The 16680-nt window shown below is 38.6% G+C and overlaps 2 protein-coding genes across 21 annotated transcripts in view; both read left to right on the top strand.

The window, feature by feature from the left end:
• The window catches only part of Cyp3a73 (cytochrome P450, family 3, subfamily a, polypeptide 73), a 39501-nt gene extending 25776 nt beyond the window's left edge, over positions 1-13725 (top strand). For 7 of the 20 annotated variants that reach the window (XM_063271854.1, XM_063271851.1, XM_039089945.2 and 4 more), the window contains 7 exons: positions 2659-2786; positions 3637-3706; positions 5952-6112; positions 6728-6874; positions 7913-8139; positions 9562-9724; positions 12747-13725. In XM_063271854.1, the coding sequence (XP_063127924.1) occupies positions 2659-2786; positions 3637-3706; positions 5952-6112; positions 6728-6874; positions 7913-8139; positions 9562-9724; positions 12747-12842 (992 nt within the window). In that variant the 3' untranslated portion in view covers positions 12843-13725. Of the gene's footprint in view, positions 1-36; positions 4156-5951; positions 6113-6727; positions 6875-7912; positions 8140-9561; positions 9762-12746 lie in introns of those variants that run through there. The other 13 variants (XM_063271855.1, XM_039089957.2, XM_039089955.2 and 10 more) reach the window with 12 other exon arrangements.
• Hint1l2 (histidine triad nucleotide binding protein 1 like 2) overlaps positions 1-16680 on the top strand; it is an 865401-nt gene that overhangs the window by 564544 nt on the left and 284177 nt on the right. The window lies entirely within an intron of this gene.

Genomic DNA, 16680 nt, shown 5'->3' with positions numbered 1-16680 from the left:
CCATTTGCCAGGTCTGCCTTTCTCTTCCCACTTGGCTCTAGTGGTATGTAGTTCACCTACCATGTAATTAATCCCCTAAAGGCACAGTTTAGTATTTTCACTATGTTCAAAGACAGGTAGCCCAATTACTTCTATTTTTGAACTTTGTTTTTCTTTGAGACAGACAGGGTCTCACTGTGTAGTCCTAGCTGACCTGGAGATTGCTCTGTGTACCAGGGTGGCCTTGAGCTTATAGTGATTCCTCTACCTCTGCCTCTTGAGGGCTGGGATTACAGTGTGCACTTCTGAGTCCTGGTTTTATTTTAGAATTCTTTCATTTGTATAAATACTAATATTTATAAGTACAATTTGGCTCTCTGCAAATTCAGAGCTCTCCATGGTTGCAAGATCATACAGCTATACCATTTGCCTTGATTATACCCACCCCTAACTCGAACTTCCCACATCACTTAGACATGGAATTACAACTTCCTCCCAATTTCCTGTCCTTTTATCTGCTTTGGTGACCAATTGAGTTCATGCCTGCTCGGATGCTGACCAATATCATTGGCTTGATCCGAGAGAGGGTCATGCCGTGTCTAGGATATGGTATTTCACACTCCCCATTCCTGCCTCTGACTTTTTTTTTATCTTTATTAACTTGAGTATTTCTTATTTACATTTCGATTGTTATTCCCCTTCCCGGTTTCCGGGCCAACATCCCCCTAACCCCTCCCCCTCCCCTTATATATAGGCTTCCACTCTCCATCCTCCCCCCATTACCACCCTCCCCCAAACAATCACCTTCACTGGGGATTCAGTCTTGGCAGGACCAAGGGCTTCCCCTTCCACTGGTGCTCTTACTAGGCTATTCATTGCTACCTATGAGGTTGGAGTCCAGGGTCAGTCCATGTATAGTCTTTGGGTAGTCCTGCCTCTGACTTTATTTCCACATCCTCTTTCATGTGTTCCTTGATCCTTGATGGGTGGGGTGCTGATATAGATGCCCCATTTAGGGTCCAGTACTCAACAGCCCCTTATTCTCTGTACTCTGATCTCTTAGGGGTCAGCATTGACTGAATTGACCTGGCCCATTACCAATGTCAATTATGTCCTAGTCATTTTGCAACTTTAAAGCAACCTTGACGTAAGGAACCACCAATTCACTTCCTCTGTATCTGTGTATTTTGGGCATTTCATATCAATGGTATCATACACTATGTGGTCTCTGTGAAAGGCCTCTTTCATTTAGCAAAACACTGAATGAAGCAAGTATCACTATATCCTTTGTCTAGGAGCAAATTTTACTCCCTACCTGTTGATGGCCATTGAAGTCAGCCTTACATGTTTGCCATGGATTTCACTGCTATGATCTTTCCTATACAAGGTTATGTTTAAATATGTGTTTTTATGTCATTTCCAGAATCAGCCTTGCTGAGTTAGAAAGTAACTGAGTTTTTAACATATTAAGTGATTGAACGTACATTGTCTACAGCAGCCGTAGCTACTCTACATGTAAACGTCTGCCAGAAATGCAAGGACTTCGATGTTTTAGTGTCTGCTTTTAGATCTTTTCCTCTTCTTCTCACTCTCCATCTCCCTTACTCTCGCCATCACCTCCCATGACCTCTCTTTATTTTTAAGGTCAGGTTTTCTTCTGTCTATCATTCAGTAGCTTGGAACTCACTCTATAGAATAAGCTGGTCTTGAACTCATCTAACTCCTCTGAGTGCAGGGATTAAAGGAATGCACTTCCACTGTCTGACTAGATCTTCAATTGATAAAGCTCAACTGCTTTATCATTTTTATAAGATCTATTTATTTTTATTTTCTGTGTATAGGTGTTTAGCCTGCATGCATAAAGTGCATAAAGAGGCCATAAGGGGGCCTTGGATCTCCTTGACCTGGAGTTATAGGTGGTTGTGAGCAACCACTTGGATACTGGAAATTAAGCCTGGCTCTTCTGGGAGTGTTAACTGTTATTTATATATAGTCTGGGTACAATTAACCATGATGTGTAATTTAGGGTTTTAATAATTTTCCCTGTCAGTTATATTTCCATACAATTATATTTCATGTATCCCTTTGCCTACATTCCATTCTTGTCACCTAATATTATTCTATGCACCTCCTTGTAAGTGTTAAATGCTACCTACACTCAGATCTTCCCACGTGGTTATTCATGTAGGCTAGAATCTGGAAGTGAGGGAGAATATGTGATTTTTTCATTCTCCCTACTTTTTGTTTATCTGCCTTTGTGGTTGGGTCTTTTTGAAACAGGATTTCTCGGTGTGACCTTGCCTGTTCTTCATATGGTTGAATGATTTGACTTTTGTGTGGCATGTGTAGATCAGAGCACAACTTTTCATTCCCACAGTGGGATCGAGGGATCAAACTCGGGTTGTTAGCTTTTTCTGCAAAAATCTTTAGCTGTTGAGCCATTTCAATGGCCTTTGTGAATCCACATGAACTCCAGGAGTAGAATTAAACTTAAGAATCAGGTTACAGCTTTGGTTACTCCACAGAGTGGTGGCAGCAGTACAGTGCTGACTCAGTGTGAGGGAAGGTCATGGAGAGATGGCTTTGCTGCGACTTTGGTGACTTATTCTTGGGATTGCTTTATGATTTATTTAAATGAAACTTGCATTTCCAATAAAACTTATCTTTTTTCTGTTCCAGTACTCTTTCCATTCCTCACCCCCATATATGAGATGTTAAATATCTGCCTCTTCCCAAAGGATTCAGTAGCATTTTTCCAAAAATTTGTGTACAGAATGAAGCAAACCCGCCTGGATTCTAAGCATAAGGTAGAAAGTGTTGGTTTCATGAGGGGGTCACAGTTTGAAAACATGTTGGGCTGTGACACTTGAGCTCTGTATTAATGACAGGTAGAAAAGGCTAGACTAATACACAGAGAGAAAGAGTATATTTTCTGGGGGAGAAGTTATATTTTTTTTAAAAATTATTGATAATAAGCCAGGAATTAATTCTTATCAATAGGAATGAAAACTAGAATATCCTGCATAAGGAATGAAGGTATAAGACCTGAGCATGATCAAGACTGTCAAAACTCCAGCATAGATAGGACAGGATCTCTCCAAGCTCTGACCTTTGGAGAGGAACAATTGGCAGTGGAGGAAGGATATTGACACTGGTAGGTTTCACATGTGGCAGTGGATGGCTCCACAGCCATGCATATGTGCAGATCACTAGATAGAATTAGTGGGTGTTTAAAAATAGGTCATGGGGTATGGAGGAAGAAATGTTACAGTTGATATAGAAGGACTTAGATGGAGGAAACAGTGGTGTGGAGTTGACCATATTTGATTGTGTACATGTATGAAACTCTCCAATAACAAATACAAGTTACTGAAAAGGAAATGTGTTTCTTGCTTTCAAAAACATTTTCAAAGAATAAAAGTGATTGTTTAAGCTTGTGTCTATTGTAATTTTTTGTAAACGTGGTGGAAGAGGAAGCTAATCCTAGTTTATCCACTCTTGCTTTTGTTCCTTGATGACTCAAGCAATCTTAGCCACAGTTTTGAATTTAAGGGAACCATGTTCTCAGAAATGAGAGAATTAAGGTTCTGTACTCCTAATCCACCTCTGACCTTACCTTTGACCTTCCATTTTGGTAACTTCTCTTTCTCCTTCCAGCACCGAGTGGATTTTCTTCAGCTGATGATGAATGCTCATAATAATTCCAAAGACAAAGTGTCTCATAAAGGTAAGCAAACCTTTCCTGGTCTATGGACAAGGCAGCTCTTGGGGAGTGGGTAAGTTGCTCAGAATATATATACACAGGCCTGTCAAGGTAGAGGGATACTACTGTTGAGGAAGCTCTTGTGGAGTAGGGGTGGTCACACAGGGGCTTTTCTCAGTAAAGGGATACTTCTGCCAAGTTGATGGAAAACAGACATGGCTATTATCAACTTGGAATTTCTGGATGCACATGGGCAAAAGTTTGCTCTTAACAAAGTATGGTCATGATGGATATCTCCAATGGTCTCTGTGTTACCTGCATGAGCACAGGTGCTGTTTGTGTCTTCCTATCACAGTCCCAGACCTCTGCCTAGACATCCATGTCAAAAGAACCAGTCAGGGGACAAGTACCCAAATGGTGCAGAAGCTCTCTGGGAACCCCTAGTAGACATGTGTTTTCTACGATAATCCATGGTAAAGATTTACTTTTCCTTTGTGTAATGTTTAAGTAACTTATGAGAAAAACCTCTTCATACAAATTCTCTAGTTCTGTTCATTCTTTCATGTACTTAAAAATCACTCATGGGCAGTCCCGGAGCATGTCTTTAGTCCTAGCACTTGGGAGGTAGAGGCAGGTGGATCTCTTTCTCTTGAAGGGCTGCCTGGTCTACATCATAGATGCCAGTACTACACAGAAAACCTCTATCTTAATAAACCATAAAAAATACACTTAATGGTTTTTTATATTCTTTGTATTGTACATGCATTGCAGGAGTGTTTACTCATGTGCACAAGGTAGGTGTGTGTACAGATAACAGATGAATGAATGTAGTATCTTTCTCAATCCAACTCTGTCTTATTTCCTTAAGATAAGGAAAGGTAGTCTTCCATTTTTACTTATTCAATTATTTCCCATACACTCACTATGTTATCATTATGTTATATGCAGCAGTGTGATCTTTTAGGTCCCACATTTACTGTTTAAAGTCACCCAGTACTCTGTGTTTTGAGTCCTCTCCTGTTTCCCCACTTGAAACCCTTTCATGTGAACAGCTAATTCAAATTCTTGTATACCACATCCCCCTTTTGCCACAGGTCCATGTAGCCTAGGTTGATGGACATTCACCATGTGCCTGAGAATGACTTTTAACTCCTGAGACTACTGGCATGTGCTACTATGCAGCAGAGTTTTAGCAGAACCATTGTATCTGGCATGAATCTTGAGGGATGGCACCTCTGCTTTGAAGTAGCCTTCTGTCAGTGATTGTTATCTGAGATTTTATGATGTTCTTTGGAAGTATTCCCAGAGTCTTTGCATAACTTTGTGTAAAGGCATACCCGGCAAACCAAACAGTCTCCTATGGCTGAGAACTGCTTAGGTCTTTCAAGACAAGCCCACTATCAGGTAGGAGGTTTTTGTATGTGGAAATTGACTTGCTAAACTTGCCTTTTGTGTAAAAATAGAGCTTCTAGGAACCTCTCAGTGTGCAGTCCTTGAGGGCTGATTCCCTTGCTGCTGAGAAGACAAATTCCTCCATCACTGGCTCTCTTCTCTCTAGTCAATATTCCAGTGTAACACAGAACACAAACATAACCATGTCTGGTGTTTAAAGTGCTGGAACTGAACCCATGTTGCCATACTCCCATCTCTGGGCTGCATATCCTCAGACTTTCTGTTTCATTTTTGATTGCTAAAATAAATATTAATTTTAAAAATAGCCATCGATTGTGGATTTACAGTCCAGTTTCAGTTTAGTAGTAAGGGCTTAAACTAATTGAGAGAAAGAATTTACCAACAACATAATCACAGAATTCATGGTAAAAGATGTACCACAGTCTGTAACTAGTTCTATGGCCTCCAGTGTCCTCTTCTGGTCTCCATGGGCACCCTCCTCCAACACATAGCACCCCCCAGATGGCACCACCTGTGCTCAGAGTTGCAGAAATGCCCATAAATAAAAATAAATTTTACAAGCAAGAAATCTATGTCTGGAAACTGCCTACTGGGATGATGTGGAACAGAAGAAACATTGGAACAACCTGCCTGAAGCATTCTCCTTTTCTAAATGTGTCACAAGTCTGTCACAGTGATGATAGTCTCAGAGTGACTGACATCTCCATTGTCTCTCTAGAAACATGAGGGCTCATTTCATTTTTCTCCTCATCTCTTCTGTGACAGTCCATCTGGACATGACTTATGATTTTGTCCTCATCTACTCTGTGATGGTCCCTCCTATCATGACTTACCTGAGATGTTTTCTTACTTCCAGCCCTGTCTGACATTGAAATTGTAGCCCAGGCAATTATCTTTATTTTTGCTAGCTATGAAACCACCAGCAGCACACTTTCCTTTGTCTTGTATTCCCTGGCCACTCACCCTGACAGCCAGAAGAAACTGCAGGAGGAAATCGACAGGGCTCTACCCAATAAGGTGAGAAGATTGTGTGGGAGGTAAAAGGAAAAGTCTCAACAAAGACACATTTTTATCACCTGCAGAGACAGAGGCAAAGGCAGAGACACAGAGAGAGAATGAGACAAAGACAGAGACAGAGTGTTTGACTGAGGGTTACTTTGTGTATCTTGTGTGTGGGGGTGTGTAAATATTTTGCGTGAATGTGTGTGTTTGTAGGTGTATCTGTGAATGAGCATGAGTGTAAGGATTCAAACGACTGAGACAACTTTCAAATTCAGGTGCAATTCTTTTACGTATTTGTATGTATGTAAGTATGTATGTATTATATATGTATGTGTGTATGTACGTATGTACATATTTATATGCATATTGTATACATATATATGTATATGCATATGGTATTTATATGTGTACATACTTAGTATGAGTTTATATTCCTATGTGGGCATGCGTGCTGTGGTATGTGTGTAGATGTCAAAAAACAACTTGACGGAATTTGTTCACTCTTTACTACATGAGTTTTCAAGTTCCAAATCAGGTCAGTAGGCTCCAGGGCAGGTGCCTTTGCTCACTAAGAGATCTCAGCAGCCCTTGATAATTTTTAACCAGAGCACAATCACTGATTTTTCCCAGCACAGTTTAGAAATGATCATAAAGGGGCCACAGAAGAAGAAATGGACAATAAACCCTCTCATGCCAACAGAGGGTTTTTCAGCAAAGGGCTTGGCCTGGTGTATCTGTTATCTAGGACCAGAAGAGGACCAAGTATCGCCAACCCATGTGAGATTGAAGATATGCACTTAGCATACAGCTCTCTGCTTCTCTTGTTCTACTGTGTCCCAGCTGTGCACAGAGAGGTGCCGGTCTTGGCTTTCATTAAGCTTCATGGGTTGTCTCATCTCTCTGCCATGATTCCCCTATCTATGTATATTTATAAGAAAAGAAGCCAAAGTGTGAGGCTTGGTATCTAAATCATCTATATATATATTCTCTCTCTCTCTCTCTCTCTCTCTCTCTCTCTCTCTCTCTCTCTCTCTCTCTGGTGTGTGCTTGTTTGTGTGTATGTATGGATGTATGTAAATGGGTACACTCTGTGTGTGTGTGTGTGTGTGTGTGTGTGTGTGTGTGAGAGAGAGAGAGAGAGAGAGAGAGAGAGAGAGAGAGAGAATAGGTCATAGACCTGCATTGTGTATAATTCTAAATCACTCTCCACCATGTATTATGATACAGTTTCTTTTACCAAACATGGAGCTCATTGATGGGTGAAGTTGTCTAGCCAGTGACCACCAGGCATGCCCTATCTCAGTCTACCTGCTACTGGGATTATAGATTGGGGTCACTGTGTCTGGCTTCATAAATGATTTCTATGTGAACTCTCATCCCCAAGCTTACCTAATAGACCCTTCACTAATTGAGCATCTCCCAGGCACCAAGTGATAGTTATTCTATTTTGTAAGGAGCTTGATAGATGTCACGATGGTTAAGAGCATTGGCTACTCTTCCATAGTATCAAGGTATATTTGAGTCTCAGCATGAAATTGGCAGGTCTCAACTGCTTTAACTCTAGTTCAGTAAATCTGATGCTCTATTATGGCTTCTGTGGGCACTGTACTCATATGGTGTACATAAACATATATAACTAAAACACCTACATATCTAAAATAAAACAATTTTTAAAATCCTTTAAAATTTATTGTAAGTACTAATTAATGCCCTTTGAGTTGCTGATCTGACTTTGGACCTACTAAGAATTGAACACTAGACACAGTTGAAAAGTTAATCTAAGATCTCAGCACAAGTCTTTTTCTTTCTTCCCAGGCACCTCCCACCTATGATACTGTGATGGAAATGGAGTATCTGGATATGGTGTTGAATGAAACCCCCAGATTGTATCCAATTGGTTATAGACTTGAGAGAGTCTGTAAAAAAGATATAAAACTTGATGGTGTGTTTATACCCAAAGGGTCAGTGGTGATGATTCCATTTTATACTCTTCAACATGACCCACAGCACTGGCCAGAGCCTGAGGAATTTCTTCCAGAAAGGTACCAGAAACCCAGAGGCAGGAACCCACTCTGCACTATGCAGGCCTGTGTATGTTATGATGTATCCTATAGAACAATGATATAATATGATTTTGCATTCATTTGCATTCTGTGAGGAGAATGGCAGAGAGATTGAAGAAAAGAGAGGAGAGGGGAAGTGAGATGGAAAGAAAATAAGACCAATTAAATGCAGAATGTTTTTCTCCTTCCTTAGTAATTAATGACACACTGGAGTGTGAGGGAGGAACCCACTTTTCCTGTAGTGGAAATGAAATGTGCTTTTCAGAGTTAGAAGAAAGTATCATCTTAAATGAATTATTTTGTTTAAGATGTATTTGTTTTCTTGTTCCTTTTTAATTTTTGACAATCACATGAATGGATAATGGATTCTGGTCATTTTTAGCTCGCATTGCCTTGATCTACTCACTCCCACTCATGTGGAATCCCTGTTTATCTTCAACCAGACTTCCTGCTCTTTTCATGTGATTTTTTGTGACTTTTGATTTATTTAAGGTTTCTTGCATAAGCATATGTGTAGGAGATAAATACTGGAGAACAGTGAAGTCATGAAAGGCTGCACCATTGAAGAAAAACTCCTTCATCCACCAAACATTTATTGTCAGTAGCTTCTGAGGGAGGTTGTATCCCATGGGTTCCATTTCCACCCCATGATGGAATGATAATGTGTCTAGTCTTGTAGTAGGTATCCACAGATGCTGTGAGCACATGAGTGCAATGGAAGTGTCATAGACAAAAGATAATACTTCACAGCACCCATGTCATGCCATGGCTCTTAAATTTTTTCTGCCCTTTAATTGTGATGTTTCCTGAACTTTGGAGGGGCTGAGCACTCCACCACTTTTCCACAATATGACCAGCCATGAGTTTCTTTGTTTACTGTATCTCACTGCTAACTGAAACTTTTCTGAACAAGGATTATATCAGCACTAATTTTTGCATGTAAAGATAAATATTTTGAAAGCATTTTGGTACCAGGTCCACTTAGCAAAACAAGAGCACTACATCCTCATCTATAATGTCTGCAGCCATGGGTGTTTAACCAGATTTTCAGTGCTAGGCAATAATTTCCCCCATTGAATTGGCCCTCCATTCAATCAGAAAATCGTTGGTTCCCCCTACCCCATAACACCATTATTATACTACCATATGACCTCATAAGCATGCATTTTTTTAAACAGCAGCATTTATCTTATCTCAACCACATGGAGACTCTTATAAGGTAAGGGAAATGAAAAGGACCTTTATGGTAAAATTCTCAGGACCAATTACCTGAAGCAGAGGTTCAATGAACCTTTCCCAAACTCCCTGTGTGTTCTGGTTAGATGTTAAAAGGCAACTTCACATGTGTAGCTCTTATGCTTTTATCCTATATCAACTTATCTTCTATTGTTATGTCTCCAGGTTCAGCAAGGAGAACAAGGGCAGCATTGATCCTTATGTATATCTGCCCTTTGGAAATGGACCCAGGAACTGTATTGGCATGAGGTTTGCTCTCATGAATATGAAACTTGCTCTCACTAAAGTTCTGCAAAACTTCTCCTTCCAGCTTTGTGAGGAAACACAGGTGAGGGAAAAACTATCTCTACAAACAGTGTTTTATGGTAAGAATTTTTCCAATTGTATGCTCTATGTATAAAAATGATAAAGCATGTTTGAGGTTTAATACTTTGTTTTCTGGACAAATAAACTATTTGCTAAGGAGCCTTTTGTTCTGTGTCTGCATAGAATAAAACTTCGTATTATGAAGAGTCAGTGTAGGCCAGTGTGACAGGATTCCATGCATTGTGTTTGAAATTCTCGTCATGTCCATTGGAGATTGGTATGTCATGTGACATTCATAGGTGCAATGGTCATGTCTTCAATGTTAGCTGCATGTTGGACTCTTCTTTCAGATCTCAAAGAAGCCACCTTCTCACAATCTTTTGAAGCAGTGAATGCAGATTAGAATTACAGAAGTGTTTTAAGAATTTAAACACTCAGACATGATGTCTGAGATGTTTCTCCATTGGCAAAATGTTGACCTATCATGTACAAATCTCTGGTTCTAATCCCCAGAAGTACATGAATGAGCTGGATCGTACTTGCCTATAATCCTTGTAGTCAGGAGTTAGAGACTTGAGGATCAGAATTTCAAGAAACTCTTTGCCACTTAGTGAATTTGAAGCCAACATGGGCTATGCGTCTCAAAAAGAAACCAGAAACTCAGGATGCCTGATCTTTTTGAAATTACAATACAACTTACTCACAGTGTTGCTTTAAAGGCTCATCTCTGATTTCCCATGTCATGCCAAGTATAGATCATTATTTTAAAAGGCATTTGCTGGGTCTTATGAGATGAATCAGTCGTTAAGAACATTTACTGCCCTTTAAAGGAGGTGAGTTTATTTTCCAGTACCCACACAGTGGCTCACAACCATGTGTAAGTCTATTTCCAGGGTCTCTGCTGGCCCACTTTTGTTTCTCTTGAGTATTCCCACTTGTCGCATGTATGCAATTTTCAGGCAAACACTCCTATACATAAAATGTAGGTCTTTAAAAAGTTACATGTTTTGATGAATTTCAACCTTATGGAACATTGTTGTGATTCCAGCTCATTTCTTAGTGTCTTTGCTCTAGAAAATAGATATTTGTCACATTTTCATAAAATATGTATCTTTATTCCCCTTCTTATTCTACTCATACTTCTAGCTCCTCTTCACTCTCCAAATGAACCTTCCTCTTAGATTTTTATGTCCTGATTAACTCCATGTTTTAATTGTAGCTCATGTAGAATATTTTCACCACTCATGTGTCATTAAAACCTTCAGTTTAAAATAAATCTTCTCTCTGCATTGACATATATCCCCTCTCTTTTTTATATAAGCTCATATTATTCCTTCAACCAACTTCAAAGATTTTTTGAGGAGAGTTTTAATATTTAAAACACTTCATAAATGTTTGAAAACATGGCCTACAATTATCTTTTTGTTCATAAAAGCCTCAATAACAAATTAAAAGTACCATGAGTATAAATATTATATGTATATCTTTTTTGTATACCCCCATTAAAATCATGTGTACAGACAGTACTTAAAATTATAAAAGAGTAAAATAAGACATTTAGAAAAAGTATTTACATGGCATTTTCATGAATAACCTGTTCTCGTTTCATGTAAAGGGATGGGTGAATCATATATAACTGGTGTATTTAGAGTGTGGCTTTTTTATATTAATTACTTTTTGGACAGAGAGACAGATGCATTTATTCTTTGATCTGTTCCTCAAAGCAGTTGTATAGTTTTATCCACACACATCTTCACCTAATGTATTACTTTTTAATTAAAGCATTTAAACTCTGTACAAAAATATAGATGGATAAAACGTGGTTCTACTTTGAGAGTAGTGGCACACCTGGCATGAGGCAGATGCTCTTTCAAGCTTCAGTCATTTTACATTTGACACTGCTCTGTCTCCATGAAAACGTTGTTCCTATTTCTTTTCCTATTACTATAAGATTTCTCCATTGGAGGCTTTACCCATTCATCACTGAAGAGCATGAGGCTGAATCATTATTGGAAAATTCTGTAGAATTAGAGTTTCCCGTTATTCACATTCTTGGAAGCCAAGAATAGATGCTAGAAAAGCAAGTAAACTATAAAAAAGTCCTGCACTGAATATGCTTAAGAGTAGTGGTGAGATATGATCTGGGAGTTGGGGATTGTTAAGAGAGTTGAAATGTATTCTCTCATGGTTATCTTGCAAATTTCAAAACTAAAAATAAATTTTCAAAAGTTAAAAAATATTATATGTAGCAGAGAACAGCCTTGTTGGGGCACCAGGGGAAAGGAAAGCCCTAGGTCCTGCCAAGGTTGGACCCCCAGTGCAGGGGAATATGGGGGTGGGGGCAAAAAGGGGGATGCATAGGAGGAATACCCATATGGGGGAGGGGGAGAGAAGGGAATGTGGGCTTATGGACAGGAAATTGGGAAGGGGAATAACCTTTGAAATGTAAGTAAAGACATATACCTCATAAAAAAATTTTAAAAACTATTGACATAAAAACTAAGAATATGATTAAAAATATTAAACATGTTTTACTCTACATCAGAATAGAACATAAGTAGTATAAACCAGCATGAGTTTGTCTCAAGTCCTGAATACAGTAGATTTTCAATCCCTATTTTAAATAATGAACATTTAGATACAAGTTCTCAACATCTAATTGACACAGCTTTTAGAATAAGGGAGAAATAATGTCACAATACATGATAATAAATGAAGCTTTTTTGTTCTGCAAAGCATTATCATCCCCCAAAACAATTTTAGGATTTATTTATTTTATGTGTATGACTATACTGTCACTGCCCTCAGACACAAAAGAAGAGGGCATCAGATCGCATTACAAATGGTTGTGATCCACCATGTGGTTGCTGGGAATTAATCTCAGGACCTCTGGAAGAGCAGTCAGTACTATTAACCTCTGAGCCATCTCTCTAGCCCAACACTTTTTGTTTGTTTGTTTATTTATTTATTTATTTATTAACTTTAATCTAGTGTTCTTGTTGGTTCACCCATTGCTTCTCAATATTCTTCTTCTCCTGTTGCAGATACCTCTGAAATTAAGTAGACAAAGACTTTTTGGACCAGAAAAACCCATTGTTCTTAAGGTTGTGCCACGGGATGCAGTCATAACTGGAGCATGACTTTTCCTCAAGGAATTTTATTAGACTCTTAAGAAAGTCAGTGTCTAAGAACATTGAACTTATTAATTTACTTCAAGAATGAATTCCAGACAAAACTGGGGCTTAACTGACTGTTCTTGATGCATGGTTAATGAGTCAGTACATTTATTGATCTTTCTCAGTGTCTATACAAAATACCATCTAATAAAAAGGAGACAATAAGTAAGTGACAGAACATGAAATTTACCATTGCTGATTCTCATGGGACCACCTCTATCCACATCTGCTTGTCTTTGTTAATTTTTGAACGATTTTGATAGTAATCATGTCTCTATAATTTGATCAATAATATTTTGATGTAAAAGTGAACTATTGTGATAACTCTTTTGTAGATTTGGTATCAAATGCTTTAGTTGCAATATTCTAGAATGGAAAGTATCCTTAAATATCCTTTAAAAAATCCTGTTTAACTGTGTTTTAAAATATTCTTTGTGAGCTTTATTGAATGTATTTTGATCATATTAATTCCTTTCCTTCAAATGTTCCCAGATTCTATCCAATCTTCTTTCCCAACCACTTTATATTTCTCACAGTGTTTCAAAACAAAACAAAAACTATGGAGTCTAGTTTGTGTTGGATATCTTTTCCTCGTGTGAGGCCTGCCATGGAGTGAAACTTGTATGACCCCCATAGACAAAAACCTGACCTTTCATCTCTCAGGTACTCTCTGCTTACAGTGAGTCCTTAGCTAGAGGGAGGACTTTCAACTTGTCGCCACTAGCATTTTGTCTTGAGTTTGTGGAGATCATGTGAATTTGTCAAAGTCTCTGTGAGTTCATGTACACACATGCATGCATGTTGTGTCTGTCAATGCTGTTTCCTTAAAGTCATCTACTACCTCTGACTCTCACAATCTTTTTTATTTTCATTTTACATAGATCCTTGTGCTTTGCGGAGAGACTTATTCTATAGAAAGCCTACCTAGTTAGACTTGAGCATTTTAAAATCTCTTCATTTTCACAAGTTTTAGGTTCTCTCATTAACTATTGATTTTTAAATAAAGAAATTTCTCTAGTGAGGATGAGTGATGCATTATTCTATGGCTATAGTTGTATATTATCAGGAATCTTTTTTATTGTTACATTCATTTAATAGCTCAATAGTAGTAGATTTTCTCCTAGAATTCATGACATACCAAGCTTCAGGTTTGTGGCCTCATAGAGAGTATCGTAATTGATTCCATCTCATGGAGTGGGCCTGAAATACAACTTAAAAATGGTTGGTTACTCCCATAACATCTGGCAACAGTGGCTTAACACTGTGCTCCATTGGGTATGTCTTTTGTATAGATAATTATTGTAACTTACATGGTTCACAGCTGTGTGATAGTAATGGTTACTTTGCTCATCACATTCTACTCCTGGGAATATGACCCCATGACATGAAGCTTTCATATGTATTAAGAAGTAAGATAGAAATCTGAATAAAGGAGAATCATAAAGAAAATATTTTTTAAAAATTTAGTAAAAAATTCCTTTTCAGGAAATTTTGTTCATATACATGCATACATTCCCCTCAAATTCCTTACAACGCACTATCAAATCTTCCCCCAACTATTGTCTTGTTTTCTGTTTAAATTCCACTAATTCTAATTAGTACATTATGTACTTATGTACATTGTTTGTGGCACTCTACTAGAGCTAACAAAACTATCTGTGGCTACACTACTAAAGAAAAACTGGCCCTAACTCCTCTGGTATAGCAATAAACTGTTGTTCCTCTCTATTTCTCAGACAGGGTGGCCTGACTGCACCGACCCCAAAGCTCTAGAGTCACTGAATAAAAGACACAAATCTCAGCATTATTTTCAATATGTCTTAACTAACTCAATGTTGGTCCACTCCTATGCCTCCACATGGCTAACACATTCCCATTCGATGTTCCTGTTATTATTTATTGAATTTATATTTTATCTTTGTTATTACACCAGATATAAAACAGAAGGCATCCCTTCTGGGGCTGCTTTCCCCTTTGCACCTCTAATTTTGCTATCTCTTCCTCTTGTACCTTCCAGGTGTGGTTCATCCTATGCCCTTCTCATGTTGGGGCACTCTTCCCTCTTTCTTGTGTTTCTTGCCCCAGAACAGTGTAAGTCTTGCACCTATCTCTCTCCTCAGTCATTGGCTGCTAGTAAGTTTATTTCCCAATCAGACAGAACTGGGGGCAGGCTTCCTTTAGCCTGTGCACCACACACTGCAACCAGTTTTTGGGTAACATAATTAGCATGAGAACACAAGCCACTACATTCTTCCCCTTGTTGTCCACTAAAAAGGTCTTTCCTTTCATATCTAAACAGTACATAATTATAATAGAATAAAACTATGAGGCATGATATACACTAATACCATCTAGTCCAACAATCTTCTCAATATTAGATCCATTATTCTAACGTCTATCTTAAAGAGTTAACAATTCTGTATCTGAATAATGTTCTGTTTTTAACATATATTACCACCTCAAAACCATCCTTTCAAATCCATATCATCTTCCTTAGTGATAATCAACTTAAGTTTGAATATGAAAGTATAAGTTGTCTTCAACCCTGTCAGAAATTCAAGAATGAATTATATATTACCTGAATATAGAGAGAGAACAAAAAATCTTCCAAAACTTTACCAAATTGTAGAGACATCTGACTGCCTGGAGAATCCCCTAATCCACAAAACGTTTGATCATCTTCAAATTTCTGGCCCAGGATCATCTGACAGACCATAATAAAACAGGAACTATAGAGAAGTATCTTCTTCTGTCTTGGCAGAGCTAAGCTGTTAACTATTCCATACTTGTGTCCTTTTCTAGACAGTCTTCTGTGTCTGCATTTGAATTAGGGCAATTCTTGCCCAGATGGCTACCTTGCTAGGATAAGCAACTCTGCCTGGTAGTAATGATTCTCAATATCTTCTTTGAACTGTGCAGGGGTACTGTCAGAAGCAGACATGTATCATAGTCAAATGATCTTTAGTAATGAAATAATATTTAGTGTCGTATTCCGTGGACTGATGATGTTTTTGAAGACTATATCAAGTGTATCTGAACTGTTAAATCTTTCTATTTGAATAATATTAAAAATACTTCATTATAATTAAATCAGAATCTAATATAATCTAATCTAATCTAATATAAACTATGCATTTACTATGTGGCCCTTAACTTGTGTTACATAATTATCCTAAACTGTTTGTAATGGTAGCTAGAAGGACTGGTCAAAGCCTTGTATTTGTAAATGAATTGCATAGACACAATGCCTAAGAGTTTCAATATTAATTCAAATTTTGTATGATATACAAATATTTGTACCAATGAAAGCCTTAAATCTGTATCAATATATAGATTATGTACCAATGTAAGAAATTATACCTTAAATTTGCATCAATTATAAAGATTTCTACCGCTTCCTGGTTGCTGCCGCTGCAGAGAGCCCCTGGGCAGCACCCCATGAGCGAACCTGAGCCTCGGGACCACAGGTAAGACCAAATTTTCTGCTGCAAGAAAGCTGCCTGGTGAGCTTGGGACACACGGAAGCAGAATTTCTCTAGGACCGGGCACGGTCTGTGTTTACCGGAAGTCCCACACCCGCAGATCCCAGCCCGCAGCAGCTCTCTGCTCCCAGACCCGGTGAGAGAGAGACCCAACCGCCTGGTCAGGTGGGCACTCCTGAGGCTGCAGAGCAGAAGAGACCACCAACACTGCTCACCCCTGCCCACATCCCTGGCCCAAGAGGAAACTGTATAAGGCCTCTGGGCTCCCGTGGGGGAGGGCCCAGGAGCAGCAGGACCCCTGCCAGAGATACCGCCGGAAC

This window comes from Rattus norvegicus, chromosome 12 (assembly GCF_036323735.1).
Source record: "Rattus norvegicus strain BN/NHsdMcwi chromosome 12, GRCr8, whole genome shotgun sequence".
Classification (NCBI taxonomy): Eukaryota; Metazoa; Chordata; class Mammalia; order Rodentia; family Muridae; genus Rattus; species Rattus norvegicus.
The sequence above is the reverse complement of the archived record's forward strand: the minus strand, read 5'-3'. Positions and strand labels throughout refer to the sequence as shown.